This window comes from Zootoca vivipara, chromosome 6, assembly GCF_963506605.1.
Source record: "Zootoca vivipara chromosome 6, rZooViv1.1, whole genome shotgun sequence".
NCBI lineage: Eukaryota > Metazoa > Chordata > Lepidosauria > Squamata > Lacertidae > Zootoca > Zootoca vivipara.
Window position 1 is genome coordinate 63712315 of NC_083281.1, and position 16120 is coordinate 63728434.

The 16120-nt window shown below is 44.9% G+C and overlaps 1 protein-coding gene across 1 annotated transcript in view; it reads left to right on the forward strand.

The window, feature by feature from the left end:
- SLC6A2 (solute carrier family 6 member 2) overlaps positions 1-11304 on the forward strand; it is a 58093-nt gene extending 46789 nt beyond the window's left edge. The window contains exons 12-14 of the mRNA XM_035118407.2: positions 4607-4774; positions 6645-6716; positions 7950-11304. Of these exons, the coding sequence (XP_034974298.1) occupies positions 4607-4774; positions 6645-6716; positions 7950-7973 (264 nt within the window). The 3' untranslated portion in view covers positions 7974-11304. The remainder of the gene's footprint in view (positions 1-4606; positions 4775-6644; positions 6717-7949) is intronic.
- Positions 11305-16120: the final 4816 nt, after the last annotated feature.

Here is a 16120-nt window from a genome sequence, read left to right on the forward strand (position 1 = left end):
TTCTAGATAACAGGCAAGCTTCTATCCTGTCTGGAAACAAACAGAAGGTTGCTGATGTTTGGGTTATTCCTTCAGAGAAGCTGAACAGCTGGTTCAAACTGGTTCTCTTATCTCTTTCTGTCAAGGTCATGCTGACTATAATAATAGGCCAGAAGGAACCTAGGTTTCACTTTCTGTCTCTCTTTCCTTCTGGTGTGGTGGTCTGTATGTAGTGTTAAGGTTTTAGTCTTATTGTAAGTTTAAGTTAAGTCTGCTGCAACTGGATTTCTTATGGACGGGTTCTCCAATCATGGAAAGCACGCGTTGCGGGAGGGGAATCAGGATGACCCTGGGTTGCTAGGCAGATTAGGCAAGATGGCCACAGGATGACTGGGCATTTTGGTGCTGTTGCTGGGTAGAAAAGCTTGTTGCAGGTTGGAGTAAGGGTCGACCCCTAGCCTATAAAAACCCACTGTGTGCCTATATTGGTTTCACTTTTGCCAAGCGCTTCAGATCTCCACCTCCTTTTTTAAGGGTATTTTGCAAATTGACATTGCTGTGCCTGTCATGGGGTCACCTGCCTTGGGACAGGGGCCCGGTAGGAATTTTGCCATCTGACTGATTGGCTGCTGCCATTTGGTTTTTGCCTACTGCATAGCAAATCGTCACAACTTGTAAGGTTGGCGGTTAGGCATTGGTTAATGCCCCATTACCAGCTGGTCTGCAGAGTCAGTGCCCAGCAGCGCCGCACGGAGCATTGCCTCCTCAATCCAGCACAGCGTTGCTGGGCGCTGACTCTGCAGACCGGCTCCTCGATCCAGTGCTCTGTGCAGCGCTAATCAGCGCCGACCCGGCAGGCTGCCAGATCAAGGAAGCGGCCTGCCGGGTCGGCACCCAGCAGCGCTGCGCAGAGCACCGGATCGAGGAGCCGGTCTGCAGAGTCAGTGCCCAGCAGCGCCGCACGGAGCATCGCCTCCTCAATCCAGCACGCCGTTGCTGGGCGCTGACTCTGCAGACCAGCTCTTCGATCCGGTGCTCCGCGCAGCACTGATCAGCACCGACCCGGCAGGCCGCTGGATCAAGGAAGCGGCCTGCCGGGTCGGCGCCCAGCACCAGATCGAGGAAGCTTCACAGGGTGGTGTGGGGGGGGGAGAGAAAGAGTGAAAAGGTGTCGGCAGGGAGAGAAAACGTGTGAGTCCTCTCCCCTTTCTTTCCTGCTTAGCCGGTTTGTGGGCATTTTACAGGAAAAAACAACGTGAAAAGAAAAAAGAGGCAACGAGCCCGGTCAGCGGCGTCTCCCTCCCTCCAACTCCCCCCCCCCAAATGGAACTTCCCGACACACCCTCTTTAAACTTTTGGCCAGAGGCGTCCTCCGTGCTGTGCACCCTGAGCCAGTGGGACCCAGCAGCAGCAATGCTGGCCTCGGTAAGGAGGGGTACTTACAGTAATAATAATAAAAAAGACACCCCCCGAGTAAAATCAATATAAGACGGTGTCTTAAAATGTGGGAAACACGGTATACGTTGGAGTCTGCTCTGGATCAATATGGAGCAGAATCATGACAAGGACCTGAACCAATGGGTTCAGATGACAGGAAAGAAGATTCCAGCTAAACATTAGGAAGACACTGATGTTCAACAGTGGAATGGACCACCTCAGAAAGTGGTGGATTGGCCTTCACTGGAGGTTTTTAAACAGAGGTGGAATGGCCATCTGTCAGGGATTCTTTAGCTGTGATTCCTGCTTTGCAGTGGGTTGGGCTAGGTGAGGATACCTTCCAGCTTTATGATTCTGTTGTTCAGCATCCAGCTTTTACCGGGTTATGGCAGTGGTGTTTTTGTTTGCTTGCTTGTTTTCTGTTCCAAAGATGGCATGCTACAAGCAAAGACTATAAACTCACGCTGAAGCCTTTTCTCCGACATCTAATGCCTTTAACTTGATGTTTGAGTGACAAGCCTAATAGCTAACATTATAGGCAAATCAAAACCCTTTCGGGCTTTTCTTCTGCGACAAGATTTAACTTGACACTCAATATTAAACAATGAGGTGGGCCGGGTCTTGTCCCCTTTCCAAGATTGTCATTTGCACTCATGCTGTTAAGTTTGATAGCTGAGAATGCCACCATCGACAAGCGCATGGTGAGGTTAGACAGCAGAAGCAATTGGCGTTTGGGGATGAGAGAAGACACTGAGTTTTTGGATTGTGATACAGACAAGTGGGCTCCCACTTCAAAATTGGTGTGCCTAGGCCAGGGAGCCAGGGGACATTCAAAGCTCCTCCTTCTCAGGTAGAAGACTGTTCGGGGCAAGTCAATGGGTTTGACCTTTGCACATCAATATGGTGTAGTGGTTAGCGTGTCAGACTAACAGCTTGGGGACCAGGGTTCAAATCTCCTCTCAGTCATGAAGTTCACTGGGTCCCCATGGGCCAGTCACTGCCTCCTCTCAGCCTAACCGCACAGAGTGGTTGTGAGGATAAAATGGGGAAGGGAACCATTTACAGTATACCACCTTGAGTGCTGGGGATGGGGGGGAGGTGGTACATGGATGTGCAGTATTAAATATATAAAATAAAGATCTGTACAGTGGTACCTCAGGTTACAGATGCTTCAGGTTACAGGCGCTTCAGGTTACAGACTCCACAAACCCAGAAATAGTACCTCGGGTTAAGAACTTTGCTTCAGGATGAGAACAGAAATCATATGGTGGTGGCACGGCAGCAGTGGGAGGCCCCATTAGCTAAAGTGGTACCTCAGGTTAAGAACAGTTTCAGGTTAAGAACGGACCTCCGGAATGAATTAAGTTCTTAACCCGAGGTACCACTGTACACCACTTTGTCCACTCTCCCTTTCCAGCCACTTTGTCCCACTCCCCCCCTTCACTGGGTTGTCACTGGTCTTTCCTTACATATTTCACTTTCCTGGCCTTAAAATCGAGCATGTGTATATGCTGTTCCTCTGTAGATGGGGTAAAGCCCAGCAGTGAGTCAATTGTAAAGCCAGTTCTCTAAGGTGATTCTATCATATTACTTTTCAAGTGGAAGCATTTATAGGAAGTTTGATAAGCCGTTTGGTGACTAACGTAAGTGCCGAGAATTATTGTGTGGTCACTAATACAATTGCAGATAAATATTGTATGGTTATTTTACAGTCATCTTCAAATTACAAAAATAACCCTCAGAGTTCTACAGCAGCCTTTGCTAATTTTGTGTCCACAGATCTTGATGGGTGACAACTCTCATCCTCCCCACCCAGCAGGGCCAATGGCAAAGTGAGGGTGGGAGTTTTAATCCAATAAGATCTGGGAATCCAAATTTGGGGAAGGATCCAGAGGATGGAGGTAACCATAAAGACGACCTCCTTCCCTGCAGACCCTCCTGGGTATTGAGAATGGCAGAGAATGCCCTTTTGGTTCTTCCATTGCCCTCAGAAGCATGGTTGCTGGTGGCACCTGGAAGAGGTCATTCTCTGTGGAAGCCCCTAAGTTAGGGCTACCAGGCGTCCCCGTTTCCCAGGGACAGTCCCTGGATTTGCAAATTTGTCCCCGGGCAAATTATGTCCCCAGAATGTCCCCAGATTTCATTAAATGTCCCTGGGAAATGTGGCAGCGGCAGCAGCAGTCTCAGAAGCCTGGAGCCAGGCTTCATTGAAAAGCCTCCCACTCAACACCCCGCAGGCTTGCCAGAGAAAGGCCGAGAGGGCAGGGTGGCCAGGGTGGGGGGAGCGGCAATCAAGGGCGGAATGGCCTGGCTGGTGGTGGAAAGGGCCAGGTGAGGGGGGCTGGGTTTCCACGGTGGAAGAAGAGGCAGCTGCCTTGAGCAATGGAGGGCCCGCAAGGAGTGGCCGCGGTGGCAGCAATCGGTAAAGCCGTTGGCCTGGTGGCCTTAGCCCGCTGCCAGGTGAGCTGCCGCCTGTTTGCTTTTGGTTTTTGTCTCAGCACCTCATCCGGCGCTCGCTCGTGAAGGTGGAGGGAGACCAGGCCAAGCTGGGTAGGTCTCACGCAGGACTAAAACTGCTGCCTATTTATATATGCGGCACATCTTTTTGAGCTCCCAATACATGTAAGGTGAAGAAATGCTGGATTTAATACATTGCATGGCGGCGGGGGGGGGGGGTTGTTTTTAAATTAACCAAAGCTCAGTTTTAAAGCAAACTTTGATCTGTGGTGTTGACTTTTTTTTTCTCTTTTCAAAATAAATAAATAAATCATTTATTTATTTATTTATTTATTTTACGTGTCCCCGGCTTTATTGAAAAAAATCTGGTAACCTTACGCTAAGTTGTGGGACTCCCTCCCCACAGAGGTGTGTCTGGCACCTTCATTACACAGCTTTCATCATATACTAAAGATACACCACTTTATCCTGGCTTTAATATTTGAGAGATAAATATCTTAGGACCCACCTTATTTCTGTGATTGTAAATTGTTCTAAAATGTTTTTAACATTGTTATTTAATTGTTGTAAGCCGCCCTTACAACATGTTGTTGTTTTGTTGTTGTTGTGGTGGTGGTGGTTGTTGTTGTTGTTGTTCTGAGGAGACACCTGAAGAGTCTCCTTTGTTTCATCTCGGAATAAACATATGGTTCAAAGGAAATTGATCATAACTTTCTCCTCTTTCTCCCCACAGTTTGTGGTAATAGCCAGCATTGTCACTTTTAAACCTCTGACCTACGATGAGTACGTCTTCCCACCCTGGGCCAACTCTGTCGGATGGGGGATAGCATTGTCTTCAATGATCCTTGTGCCTGTGTATGCCCTCTATAAATTACTGAAGGCGCGAGGGACCTTTAAAGAAGTGAGTGGCCAAGCAGTGAAATGTCATGGAAATGTTCTTTGTGAAATGAAAATCGCCAGTATTAAGCTAAGAGTTTGCTTTCTTTAATTCCACAAACACTTTTGCAGATAGGTGACCTTTTGGAAGCAGCTTTTAAGTCATTTGCCATTATAAGAAGGGATTTAGGACTCTTTTTCTACTTCCTTTTCTGGAAGTTTAGAAGCTAAAACACCCCAGGACCTGACCTATTGAAGGACAAACTAGGCATGAGATCCACCATCTCCTTTTCTAGCATGATGATAGCCAATTTGGTGCCATGCAGGTGCTGTTGGACTCCATTTCCCATCATCCCCAGTCAGTGTAGCAATAGGCAAGGATGATGTGAGTTGTAGTCTAGAGGGCACCCTGTTGGCTCTGCTAGCAACTTGTTCTGAACTTCAAAACATCTGCAGAGATTAGATTAAGGAGTGGAATTGGTTGAGCATTTCTTTTATGCCATTTCTGATTTGAAATGTGTCGGGACTAATCGAAGCTTCAGATTGGGAGGGATGTGATTTCAATCAGAAAAAAACAACCAGTCTTGGGGAGAACAATTAACCCCCAAGTGCATCCCTGAGTGCCTGTTTTGGCATTAAGTGGTATATCAGTGAATAAAACATGATAATAATGTATAGAAGCGAAATATAATGGGGAAGCTTTTAAGATACACTTCCTTGCCTTGGATGTGAAAATAAATTCTATTACAGAAAATGAGTTACAGGAAATTCTTCCACACACCAGATGTGAAAATAAATGGGAGAAACCCTTCTCTGCAGTTTTTTTTTTCACATTTAAGTTGTTAATGGAGGCAAATCAGTTGCAAAATAATGGGAATGTGGCTTGAGAAAAAGAGGTCAAGACAGAGGTTAAGGCTAGGACAGAGGCAGTGACAGTGACACTCCTTTTCCAAATTTAAATCCCAGCTGTTATTTCAAAACTCTCTCTGTAGACCAGTGATGGCAAAGGGTTCTAATTCAGTGGTAGAGCATCTGCCTTGCATGCAGAAGCCTCCAGGTTCAATCCCCAGCATCTTCAGGTAAGGATGGAGGGAAGCCCTATCTGAAACTCTGCAGAGCCACTGGCAGTCAGTGTAGACAATTCTGAGCTAGATGGACCAACTGTCTGACTCTGTATAAAACAGCTTTCTATGTTCCTAACCTGTGGCTCTCCTGACATTGTTGGACTACAACTCCCATCGCCCTGACCTGACCATGCTGGCGAAGTCTGATGAGGGTTGCAGTCCAACAACATGAGGGGGGGGCGACACAGGTTAACCAGCACTGGTATAAGGATACAGAACCCAAGATTTATCATATTTGGTTTATCTATACTTTCAAAAAGAGAGCCTTGGTTTCTATGGTGAAAAAAAAATGTCTCCCATTATTCTGTATTGCAATTGCACTGTGCTCAATTACCATCCCTAAACTGTGCAGAATTAAGTTTTGTGATCATATTAATTTTCCTGTCACTGCCATTGGAAAGCCTTCTCAGTGTTGTCATGTTCACTTTAGATGTGCTTCAGCCTTTCAGTAAGAAAGCACAAACGCACAATTTTCACTCTCTTGCTTTTCACTTCCCAGCATCTTCTATTGCAAAGCAGGTTCAAAGCAGGTTATGTTATTTGCCACTAAGCTTTCTGTGTCCCATTCCTGCCTTTTGTTTAAGGTCCTGTGATGTCACAGGATCCTCACATGCAGCCAAAGATGTCTGTGTAACTTGCGATGTGTTTACTCCTGCACTGACTAAAGAGTGTTTTTATTACTAAAAATAAAAATAGAAGTCAAAAGCTTTCTTCCGTCATCAATGTGCAAGTATAATTTCCCTTTTCTCCTCTGCCTGTGCTCCTCTGTAGAGACTAGCATATTGCATCACACCTGAGAATGAACACCATCTTGTAACAGAAGGGAATGTGAGGCAGTATAAGGTTTGTATTCTTCTCTGACATTTATTCATTTGTAAATCTCCATTCCTTGAAAAGATGTACAGGGTAATAATGTACATCAAACAGGAATATATGAATCACAAACGTGTATATGTGTACGGATAGACAGATAGGTTTAAGTATATATATGCACACGCCAAACCATAGCTGTCAACCCTCCCGTTTTTTGCAGGAAACTCCCTTATTTCAATCTGTTTCCCGCTGCTATTCCGGATCATTAGATATCCCGTAATTTTCCCGGATTTCAAAGGAAGCAGCTCCTCTCCCTCCCTGCTGGCCAGGGAGGCTTCACTCGCCCCCCCCCAAGCGAGCAATCAGCCAGCCACCGCCTGGTAAAACGCCTCGCTCGGCGGCTGGCTGCTCACTCACTTGCCGAGTGCTGCTGGAAATCACCTCTGTGCTTGCCCATTCCGGTGCCGCTCTGCCCATGTCTGGGCACTGGAAATCGCTTCTGCGAATGTCTGGACATGCACAGAAGCGATCTAGTGCCCAGACATGCGGACACAGGCAGCCCGTCACCAGAAGTCACTTCTGCGCATGTCTGAACATGTGCAGAACCGATTTCCGGTGCCCCGGACATGGGCAGAGCCGGCACCGGAAGTCACTTCTGCACATGTCTGGACATGCCCAGAACCAATTTCCGGTGCCGCGCCGCTGGGTGAGGCTGCTGATCCCTTATTTTCCAATCCGGAAGTTGACAGCTATGCGCCAAACAGGTATTTTGATCCTGAGCCATTGTATAAGAGTTTTATTAGAAAGAAAGCCCCTTGGGTTTATTTAGAGCAGGGTAACCAATGTGGTCCCTTCCAGCTGTTGGCAGACTACAACTCCCATCATCCCTACCATAGGCCATGCTTCCTGGGACTGATGGGAGTAGGTGTCCCACAACATTTGGACATCCTGACATAGTGGGATCCATGTCATTCTTGCAAAGAGCAGTTTGGACCTTTTTGCTGAGAAGCTTTCCAAACCCAAAGAAATTTGAAGTTCAGGGGCTGTACTTACTGATTTTATATTTTTTGCTCACTAGCCTTTTCTTCAGGTTTTAGCCTCGTGAAGTGTGCTGGGGAGGGAGGTCTTCATTATTGTTTTTGCTAGAATTTAGCATGCTTGTCCCTACAGTACAAAATGTATAGATTGTGAGATCCTCAATCCAATTAACAATATCACCATTGTATTCAGACAAATCTTTTCTTCTTCTTCTTCCCCTTGCAGTTCCAGCATTGGGTATCTATATGATTATTAAGAAAAGGAAAGCCAGGCCATTATAAAGATAAATTGGGAATACCTGTGAAGTCAGTGACAAAGCTCTCAATCATGCTTGGTCCTGGCAGGCTGGCACACTCCGAAGAGTATCTCCAGCTTTCTTTGGGCGAAGATTCACCATTCACACCCTATCACACAATCATTCAGTTTGTCAAATGAACTTCCCAGACCATTCATTGGTTTTTGTTTAAGGTTTACAGGGTGGGTGGGGATTAACGCATAAGTTCTCAGTGTGCTGATCTTGATCCTGACCAAAGGAGTCATCTTTGCTAATGACTGAAGCAAAAATTGGGGGGGGGGGAGATAAAAATCAGTGTTCAGCTAAAGGGTGTCTTATCAGGGGGCAGAAAGATCAACAACATATTTCAAATGCTTGTTTCAAAGGGAGAAAATAGGAAGGTGCCTTATACCAAGTCAGATCATTGATCCATCTAGCTCAGTATTATCTACACTAACTGGCAGCAGCTCTCTAGGGTTTCAGATAGGAAATATTCCGAACCCTACCTGGAGAGTCCATGGATTAAACCTGATACCTTTGAATGCAAAGCAGGTGCTCTGCCCCTGAGCCACGGCCTTCTCCCTTTAAAGTACGTCTGGCATTGGTCTGACTAGATAAAATCCTAGTCTTTGAAACAGGTATGTCCATCTGCAAATCTACATTTGATTGTGAAATCATAGACCCCAGTCCCATTGTCAAATGGCCCTTAGCATCAAGATGTCTCCCCCCCTCTCATGTTCAGTCAAGTGGGTGACTTGCTTAGATAGAACTTTGGAACACCCCCTTGTCATTTCTGGTGCGATGCTTTTCTCAACAAAGGTGGTTGTCTTAGTTGCACATATCTGCTGTTCATGGAAAGTGGCCAGAGTTGGAATTAGGTTCCAAGCTCTTGGGGCCAAACGGCAGAGAATCTCTCTCTCTCTCTCTCTCTCTCTCTCTCTCTCTCTCTCTCTCCCCGTGTGTGTGTGTGTCTCACTGGGCAAAATCATTCCCTAGTAGTTCCTGTGTTTTCTACACAAGTGAAAGTGGAAGACCGGAGAGGGGGGGGGAGAGGGAGAGAAGTAGTCAAATACTCTTGCTATGCTTTGTTTATACTTTGTGCATATATATATCCCAAATTCATTATGCTCACGCACACATAAAATAAAAGACATCACCAGCTGGCTGCATGTCAGATGTGAATATGGTGGCTCCTCTGAATGGGTTGACCTATTCCACAAACCATCTTGCCAGTCCTTTATAACTGAAACATATAAGTGCTCCTTGCTGATATACCATGATCTATCTAAATTCTAATGATCTTCCGCAGAAGCTAGAAAGACAAAATTTGGCTGGTAATTTTTTTGGAGGGGTGATGATCTGAAGCCCCAGTATTTAAGAATGGATAAATTCAATAGCTTTTAGGGGTTTTAGTGTATGTCGTATAGGAGCCTCCCAAAACCTGGTGGCTAGAATGTCGGATTTGATGAATGTGGCAATCCCAAGGTCATTTGGACAAATCATTGGCCTAGTTCTCACTGAGAAAGTAAAGCTGTGCATGGGCTCTACCAATTTAGGCTTTTGTTTGGGGGTTCACATGGTGTAATGGTCCACCATACCGCCCCCAGCCAAATTTCTAAACAAGATGCTTATCAACCTTTTTCAGCCCAAGAACTACATTCTTTCATGGACAACCTTCCAGGAACCACATCCCAGGGGCAGGTAGCAACCTGAGGAAAGAGTGAGTGGAGCAATGCAATTGGCACAGTAGGCTGCAGTCAAGCTACATGTATATACTTTTCAGAAAGGCAGCCTCACAACACACAGTTCTCCATCCAGGAAAGCAAAAGGCATGCTCACATCAGGGACACATTCCAGCCAAGGGAGATATGGAGCAGGGTAAGCGTAGCTTGGGGAGAAGGAGGAATAGAAGGACAATGCCTAGGGAAAGTCCAGTAGCTTTGAAGTTCCAACCGATAGAGACTCTCTCAAGCCTTTCTGCCTACAACCTCTTCCTGACTCCCGCTTTCTCCCTCTTTCTCCTCCTTGCTACCACCAACAGATCTTAACTATCAGCATTCTACCTCAGAAACTTCCTTCTCCCCCACCTCTCCAGCCTCATTTCAAGTAGGTTTTCTCCACCGCCACCCATAATAAGTGAAGCCAGGCTTTCAGAAGTCATTTGCCACAGAGGAGGGGGAAATGTTGCCCTTATGTGGAGCTCTGTGAGCATTTTGGCTCCACTGCATACCCTTCTACACATCTGCCCAGCATATTGATTTCATTTCAAGAAGTCCAATAGCAAGAAGTCCATCTGACCCCAGTGTGCCTTAACATCATGATATGCTGTTTAGCATTAGCATGACACCCACACCAAATCAGACTGTTGTGCAATTAATGTACCGCAAACACTTTGAGTGTAGATGATTTATGAAGTAAAGTAACCCAGACAATACAAATCTTCATTCTTCACTTCTCTATACATTGCTTTCATTGTCCTCTCTTTTCATCTAACATCCCCTTGAGAGTTAATGCTTTAGATCTGAGGAACCATCAAACCTTTTACATGATTTTTTAAATACAGTCATACCTCGACATCTGAACGCTTCGACTTCCGAAGGTTTCAACTTCCGAAGGCGACAACCCCTGGAAGTATTTTCGCTGTGCATGCCTGGCACGCGCGGTCGGCACATGCGCAGAAGCGTGAAATTGCACTTCGCGCATGCACTGACCACACACTTCAACATCCGTAAACCTCGACTTACGAAGACAGCCGCAGATTGGATCGTCTTCGTAAGTCGAGGTACCACTGTACACTGTTGTTATATTAGTGCTGTGCATGAAGGGCAATTTGGAACTGGATAGAAATAGGCAACCTAAGAATAACAAGTCACCCAGTTTAATATTAAACAAACCTCGTCCACATGGCCAAGTGCCAACATTGTGTCTCCCTCTAGCAACACTGGGGAGGGAGGGAGACCAGCTACACTGCTGAAGACATGGAACAGAAGCTTATGGTAGAGAAGACCCAAATATGCTCAGTCTGGGTCTTTCCAAAGCCATGTGCAAATCCCAGTGTTGGACCGATACTCATTTGAATGGAAGAAGCAGAGGCACTTTTGACAGGGAACACCCTCCAAGACCCACCTGCTCTGTTTTGTTTTCCATCTTTAAGATGGATTCTTGGCAATAATTTAATTATGAGTGTTTCAGCAGGCAGAAGACCAGTAACTTTATGACTCTGTGATCACAAATTGAAGTTAGCATGAGTCTACACCAAGGCAACAGCTTCCCCTTTGGGACTCAATGTTTAATTCATTGAAGGAGTATCAGAAACAGCACTTGAAAACCATAGCAGAGTGTTTTGCTTTTGTGTTGTCTCAAATCATCTTCACAGATCTTGATCTCGTACCCAATAAGAGTGTGTAATGCTGGTGAGGTGAGCCTGGCTGTTGTTGGGGCTCACCTGCTGCCAGTCTTTTATGTAGCTGTGGATCAGCCTTCAAAATTATAAATGATCTGCTTCCATATATCTGTATAATGTACCTGATAGCCGGGATCCAAAGGGTTGTTTTAGCCAGGCCCAGTGGGATTTTTGACTCACTTTACTTTGAATAGCAGGAATGAGTTTCACATCAAATTTTCATAAGGGTAACTTTTCACTGTGAAAGTTGTCATCTCAGGGTGAGACGGAGAGGGTCACCTTCTGCAACTTGCAGTACAGTATTCTGTATTTTTCTTCTTCTTCATGCTGGTTGGCAGCCATTGTCCCTTGACTTGCAAAGAGGTATAGCAGTACACACATAGCAACACACACACACACACATATTCACAAAAAGAATTCCCAACTCGTTTTGGCTCAGCATTAGCAAACATCCATACTCATGAATTCCATCCTCCTACTACAGTAAGTTCTGCTCAGAGTAAATCCATTGAGACTGATAGACCTATGTTAGTCCTGTATATTAATTTCAATGTGTCTAAACTAAGTTGAATGAACATTAGATAAAAATGCTAATGTTCACCTGCCTTGAAGCTCTCTGTAGTTTCAGAAATGGTCATGGATTGACAGAGGTGAAGAGAAGTAAAAAAAGCCCATTAGATGTGCACACCTAATTGTGTCACTCTTTGGATCCTGGCTCCTATGATCTTTTCTCAATCATGCACTTCATTCTATTAAAGCAGGAACCTTTCCCCAAATATTGCGCAAGTATCTTACACCATATATAGTCTTTTCAAGTTTGCCTTACTGAGAAGAGCTTTATAGTTAGCATTTACTTGGTTGCTTCCCCCCTCTCCTTTTGCTTAATTTGTAATGCCTTTTTATAGCAAAAGGTTCAATAAGGGTACCTCTGTGTATATCAATATTTCTATCAGTTTTTTTAATTATTTTTTCATAAAATGAAAACGAATGTATATTGTAAAATGAAATGTTTTATGCTTTTTATGTGGGAAGCTCCCATCAAACCCAATCTGATTAGCCAATCTAGTTAGATCTGGACTAGCAGGATGGGTTCGCCTTTTTTGATTCACAGTGTAACGTGATAGAAGGAGAATAACGCATTGGCATCAACAGTGTTGTGATCTGCAGTGCAATATTCTCCAAAGCTGCCTTAATCTGATAGAGGAAGTCATGTGTATTTGTAGTCTATATTCTCCAGAAACCAGAGAGTATTTTTGTGTGTGTTTATTGGGAGAGAGAAAAACTATATGTAACAAAAATTGGAAGTGAGGATGGAAAACCCAATCCATTGCTCTGATCTAGCTTTCCATATATAATCTGCATGCACAAAACACTTAGGCTCAGGTTCCCATTAAACGAACCGCCAGTGTCCCAAAATACATGTGCGTCCTTATAGATCATCTCCCTTAATGGAAATGATGGGGGGGGGGGGAGAGCCATTCTAGGTAATCTTATGTATTCATTGAAAAGCACCCGCTTCACTACTATAATGGACAGAGCACAGGGCTTGGATGACTAAGGTCCAAATCTCTTCTCAAAGCAAACTTGGTGGCCTTGGGCAAGACTCTTGTCTCTCAGCCCACAGGGTTGTTGTGAAAATTAAAGGTGACACCCCCCCCTACACACACACACCAACATCTAAAGCGTCCCACAAACCCTTTGGAGAAGTGGTGGAAGGCAAATGTGAGTAACAGACTCATCAATCACTGGATTGGGGCCAGTTTGTTATTGAGACTCTGTGGAACCTGAAAGATCTCCAGGGACATCTTTGGATTCTTCTGATGCATTTGGAGCAGAGCTTTTGTTAAATTAAAGATGACTGAGAGCTCACTCATCCACAAAGGCGTCAATCTCAACAGAGTACTTGATATCACACAAGAAGGTGTGTACAACTGCCCAGTCAAGTCCTGGAAGCTTCACCGCTCTTTCCACTGGCTTCAGCCCTCTGTAGGTGCAGTCAGCAACAGTTTCCTTTTAACACAGCCCTGTTATTCCTTTAGGCAACTGAAAATATCATCTTATTCTATTCCCTTCCCACTACCCATCCTCCATGAGAATAGGGACAAAGCTGCATCCCTTGGTATGGAACCTGGAATAGCCACGTCCCCTATAATTATGGACTTAAGTGTGATGTATGCACTGGTTGACTATATTCAAGATGTGGATCAAGTTGTTGAGTGTGAAATATTTGTCCTCACATTTTTTTTAATGTCCTCCTATGGGTCAGTGTAAATAAGTCAGTGTTTTTTTGTTTTTGTTTTTTTAAAAAAAGCTGTGCACTGTAAATGTTAGGGGATTCTTCAAATATTGTGTTACAAAGTCTTATTTAAGTTGACATAGAAATATGCACTAAAATGAAGTATATACAATAAAGAGTATCTTCTGTACCAATAAAACTGTTTTGCAAGGTGTTGTATTTTACAAAATAGTGGTTGTGATGGTCTTGAAGGCATCAGTGAGGTTAGATTACTGCAATGCGTTATACGTAGGACTGCCTCTGAAGATGGTTCAGAAACTTCAGCTAGTGCAGAATTCAGCAGCCAGGTTGCTCACTGGGTTTTGACTTATAAAGCCTTAAATGGCGCAGGACCACAATACCTCAATGACCACCTCTTTCCATATGAACCTACCCAGAACCTGAGATCGTCTTCTGAGGCCCTTCTTCATGTGCCTCCTCCATGAGAGGTCCAGAGGGTGGCAACGCAAGAACAAGCCTTTTCTGCAGTGACTCCCCGTTTGTGGAATGCTCACCCCAGGGAGGTTTGCATTATACACCTTTAGGCACCAGGCAAAAACGTTCCTTTTAAACCAGGCCTTTGGTTGATTGACATCCAATGCCCTTTTAAAATGTGTTGGGGGGAGATTTGGGTTGTTTTTATTTTATTTTGTCTTGATTATGTATTTTGTGTTTTTATATTGTGGGTTGATGGGAACCGTCATCCAGAACATCTGGAGGGCTCCCAGTTGGCTACCCCTGAGGTAGGTCTTTGGTCAGAACCAGCAGAGTTCTTCTTATGCTCTTTCAAAGGCAATTCCTGTGCTCTTAAGAGGATATACTTGGGGTCATTTAATTTAGCTGTGCCTGATAGGGTTGCTATACATCTTGAATTTCCTGGACATACCCAGAATTCTGTATCCAAAAGCAGTGTTTGGGCACAAATCAGACTCAAGCTTCATAATTCCTTGGCTAAGAATATGAACCTCGGTTATCCACAAAGCTCACTTGGAATACAGGGTGGTTTAAAAGAAATTAAAACTTGTTAAAACTCAATTAAAATTGCACTACCTGTGGAGCTCCGGAGCCAGCTGCCTGACCAGCCACCATGTTAACCAGAAGTTAACCAGAAGTCCCAGTTTGGAATACAGGGTGAGCATTGTAACTCCCTGCAAGTTCATCTCCAACTTGGGCTTTAATCCAAACCAGAGAGGAATTCCTTGCACACACTCCCCTTCCCAACAACCTGCTTAAAATACAGTGATTCTGACTGGTGTGGGATTAAGAAGGGAGTGGGTATGCCTCTCTGCCCACTCCCATCTCCAATGCTACTATAGCAGCATTCCAGGCACCAGGAGGACTGGGTGAGTGCAATTTCCCCAGTGCTCCCAAAATGTGTCTGGGTTGCTGGGAAAGCTAAATTTCCCAGGCATCCTGGTGTGAAGTCCACTGCTTTGCCAGTGCCAAACTTTCTTCCACTGGAGCTTCAACAGAAGTAGCACCTTGGGAGTAAGTGAACATGAGTGTGGCAGGCTCAGAAGTGAGCAAACAGGTTTTAGAGGCTCATGGAGTAAGTGGGAGAGGAACCAGACTGTACTATAGACCCTTGCTCTGGGGTCGAACCAGTTTAACTCACAGCATTTCAGAATAAGCCAAACTATTGCCTGATCATCACCTACATATTTCTACATCAGATAAAGCTTACATCCACCCCATACATTTAAAGCACTTTTATAGCAGTGCAACAGTCATGCCTCCCCCCCCCAATAATCCTGGGAACTGTAGCTTGTTAAGGGTACTTAGAGTTGTTAGCAGACCCTCTCACAGACCTACAATTCCCAGCACCCTTGGCCAACTACAGACCCCAGGATTCTTTGAAGGAAACCACAACTGTTAAAGGGTTATAAGGGTGCTGCAAATGTATTGTGTAGTGCAGAGATGGCCAAACTTGGCCCTCCAGCTGTTTGGGGACTACAGTTCCCATCATCCCTGACCATTGGTCCTGTTAGCTAGGGATGATGGGAATTGTAGTCCCAAAACAGCTGGAGGGCCAAGCCTGGCCATAACTGGTGTAGTGTGACCAAAGGAAACTAGCCTGCATGAGTCTTTGGATGTTATGTGCACACACCATTCGCCTTCACTTTGGAGAGACTAAGGCAGCACAATCCAAAGCACATTTACTTGGCAGTAAATTCCACTGGGGTCAGGAGGATTAATTTCTGGGCAAAGATGCTTAAGACTCATTACACTTCAAGTATAGCTTTTAATGTCTTTAATTGCTCTCCTTAAGAACTGGAGAGAATGAGAGCAGAATGAAATAAATGTTCTGGTTCACGGAGGGTGACGACGAAAATATGGCGAGTACCACTGTCGCCACAATAACTATGGATTAATTCCAAACATCTGATCTGATGACATTGAATTATATTGAAGGGAGGAAATTAACCAAAAGGAACAATAAATGG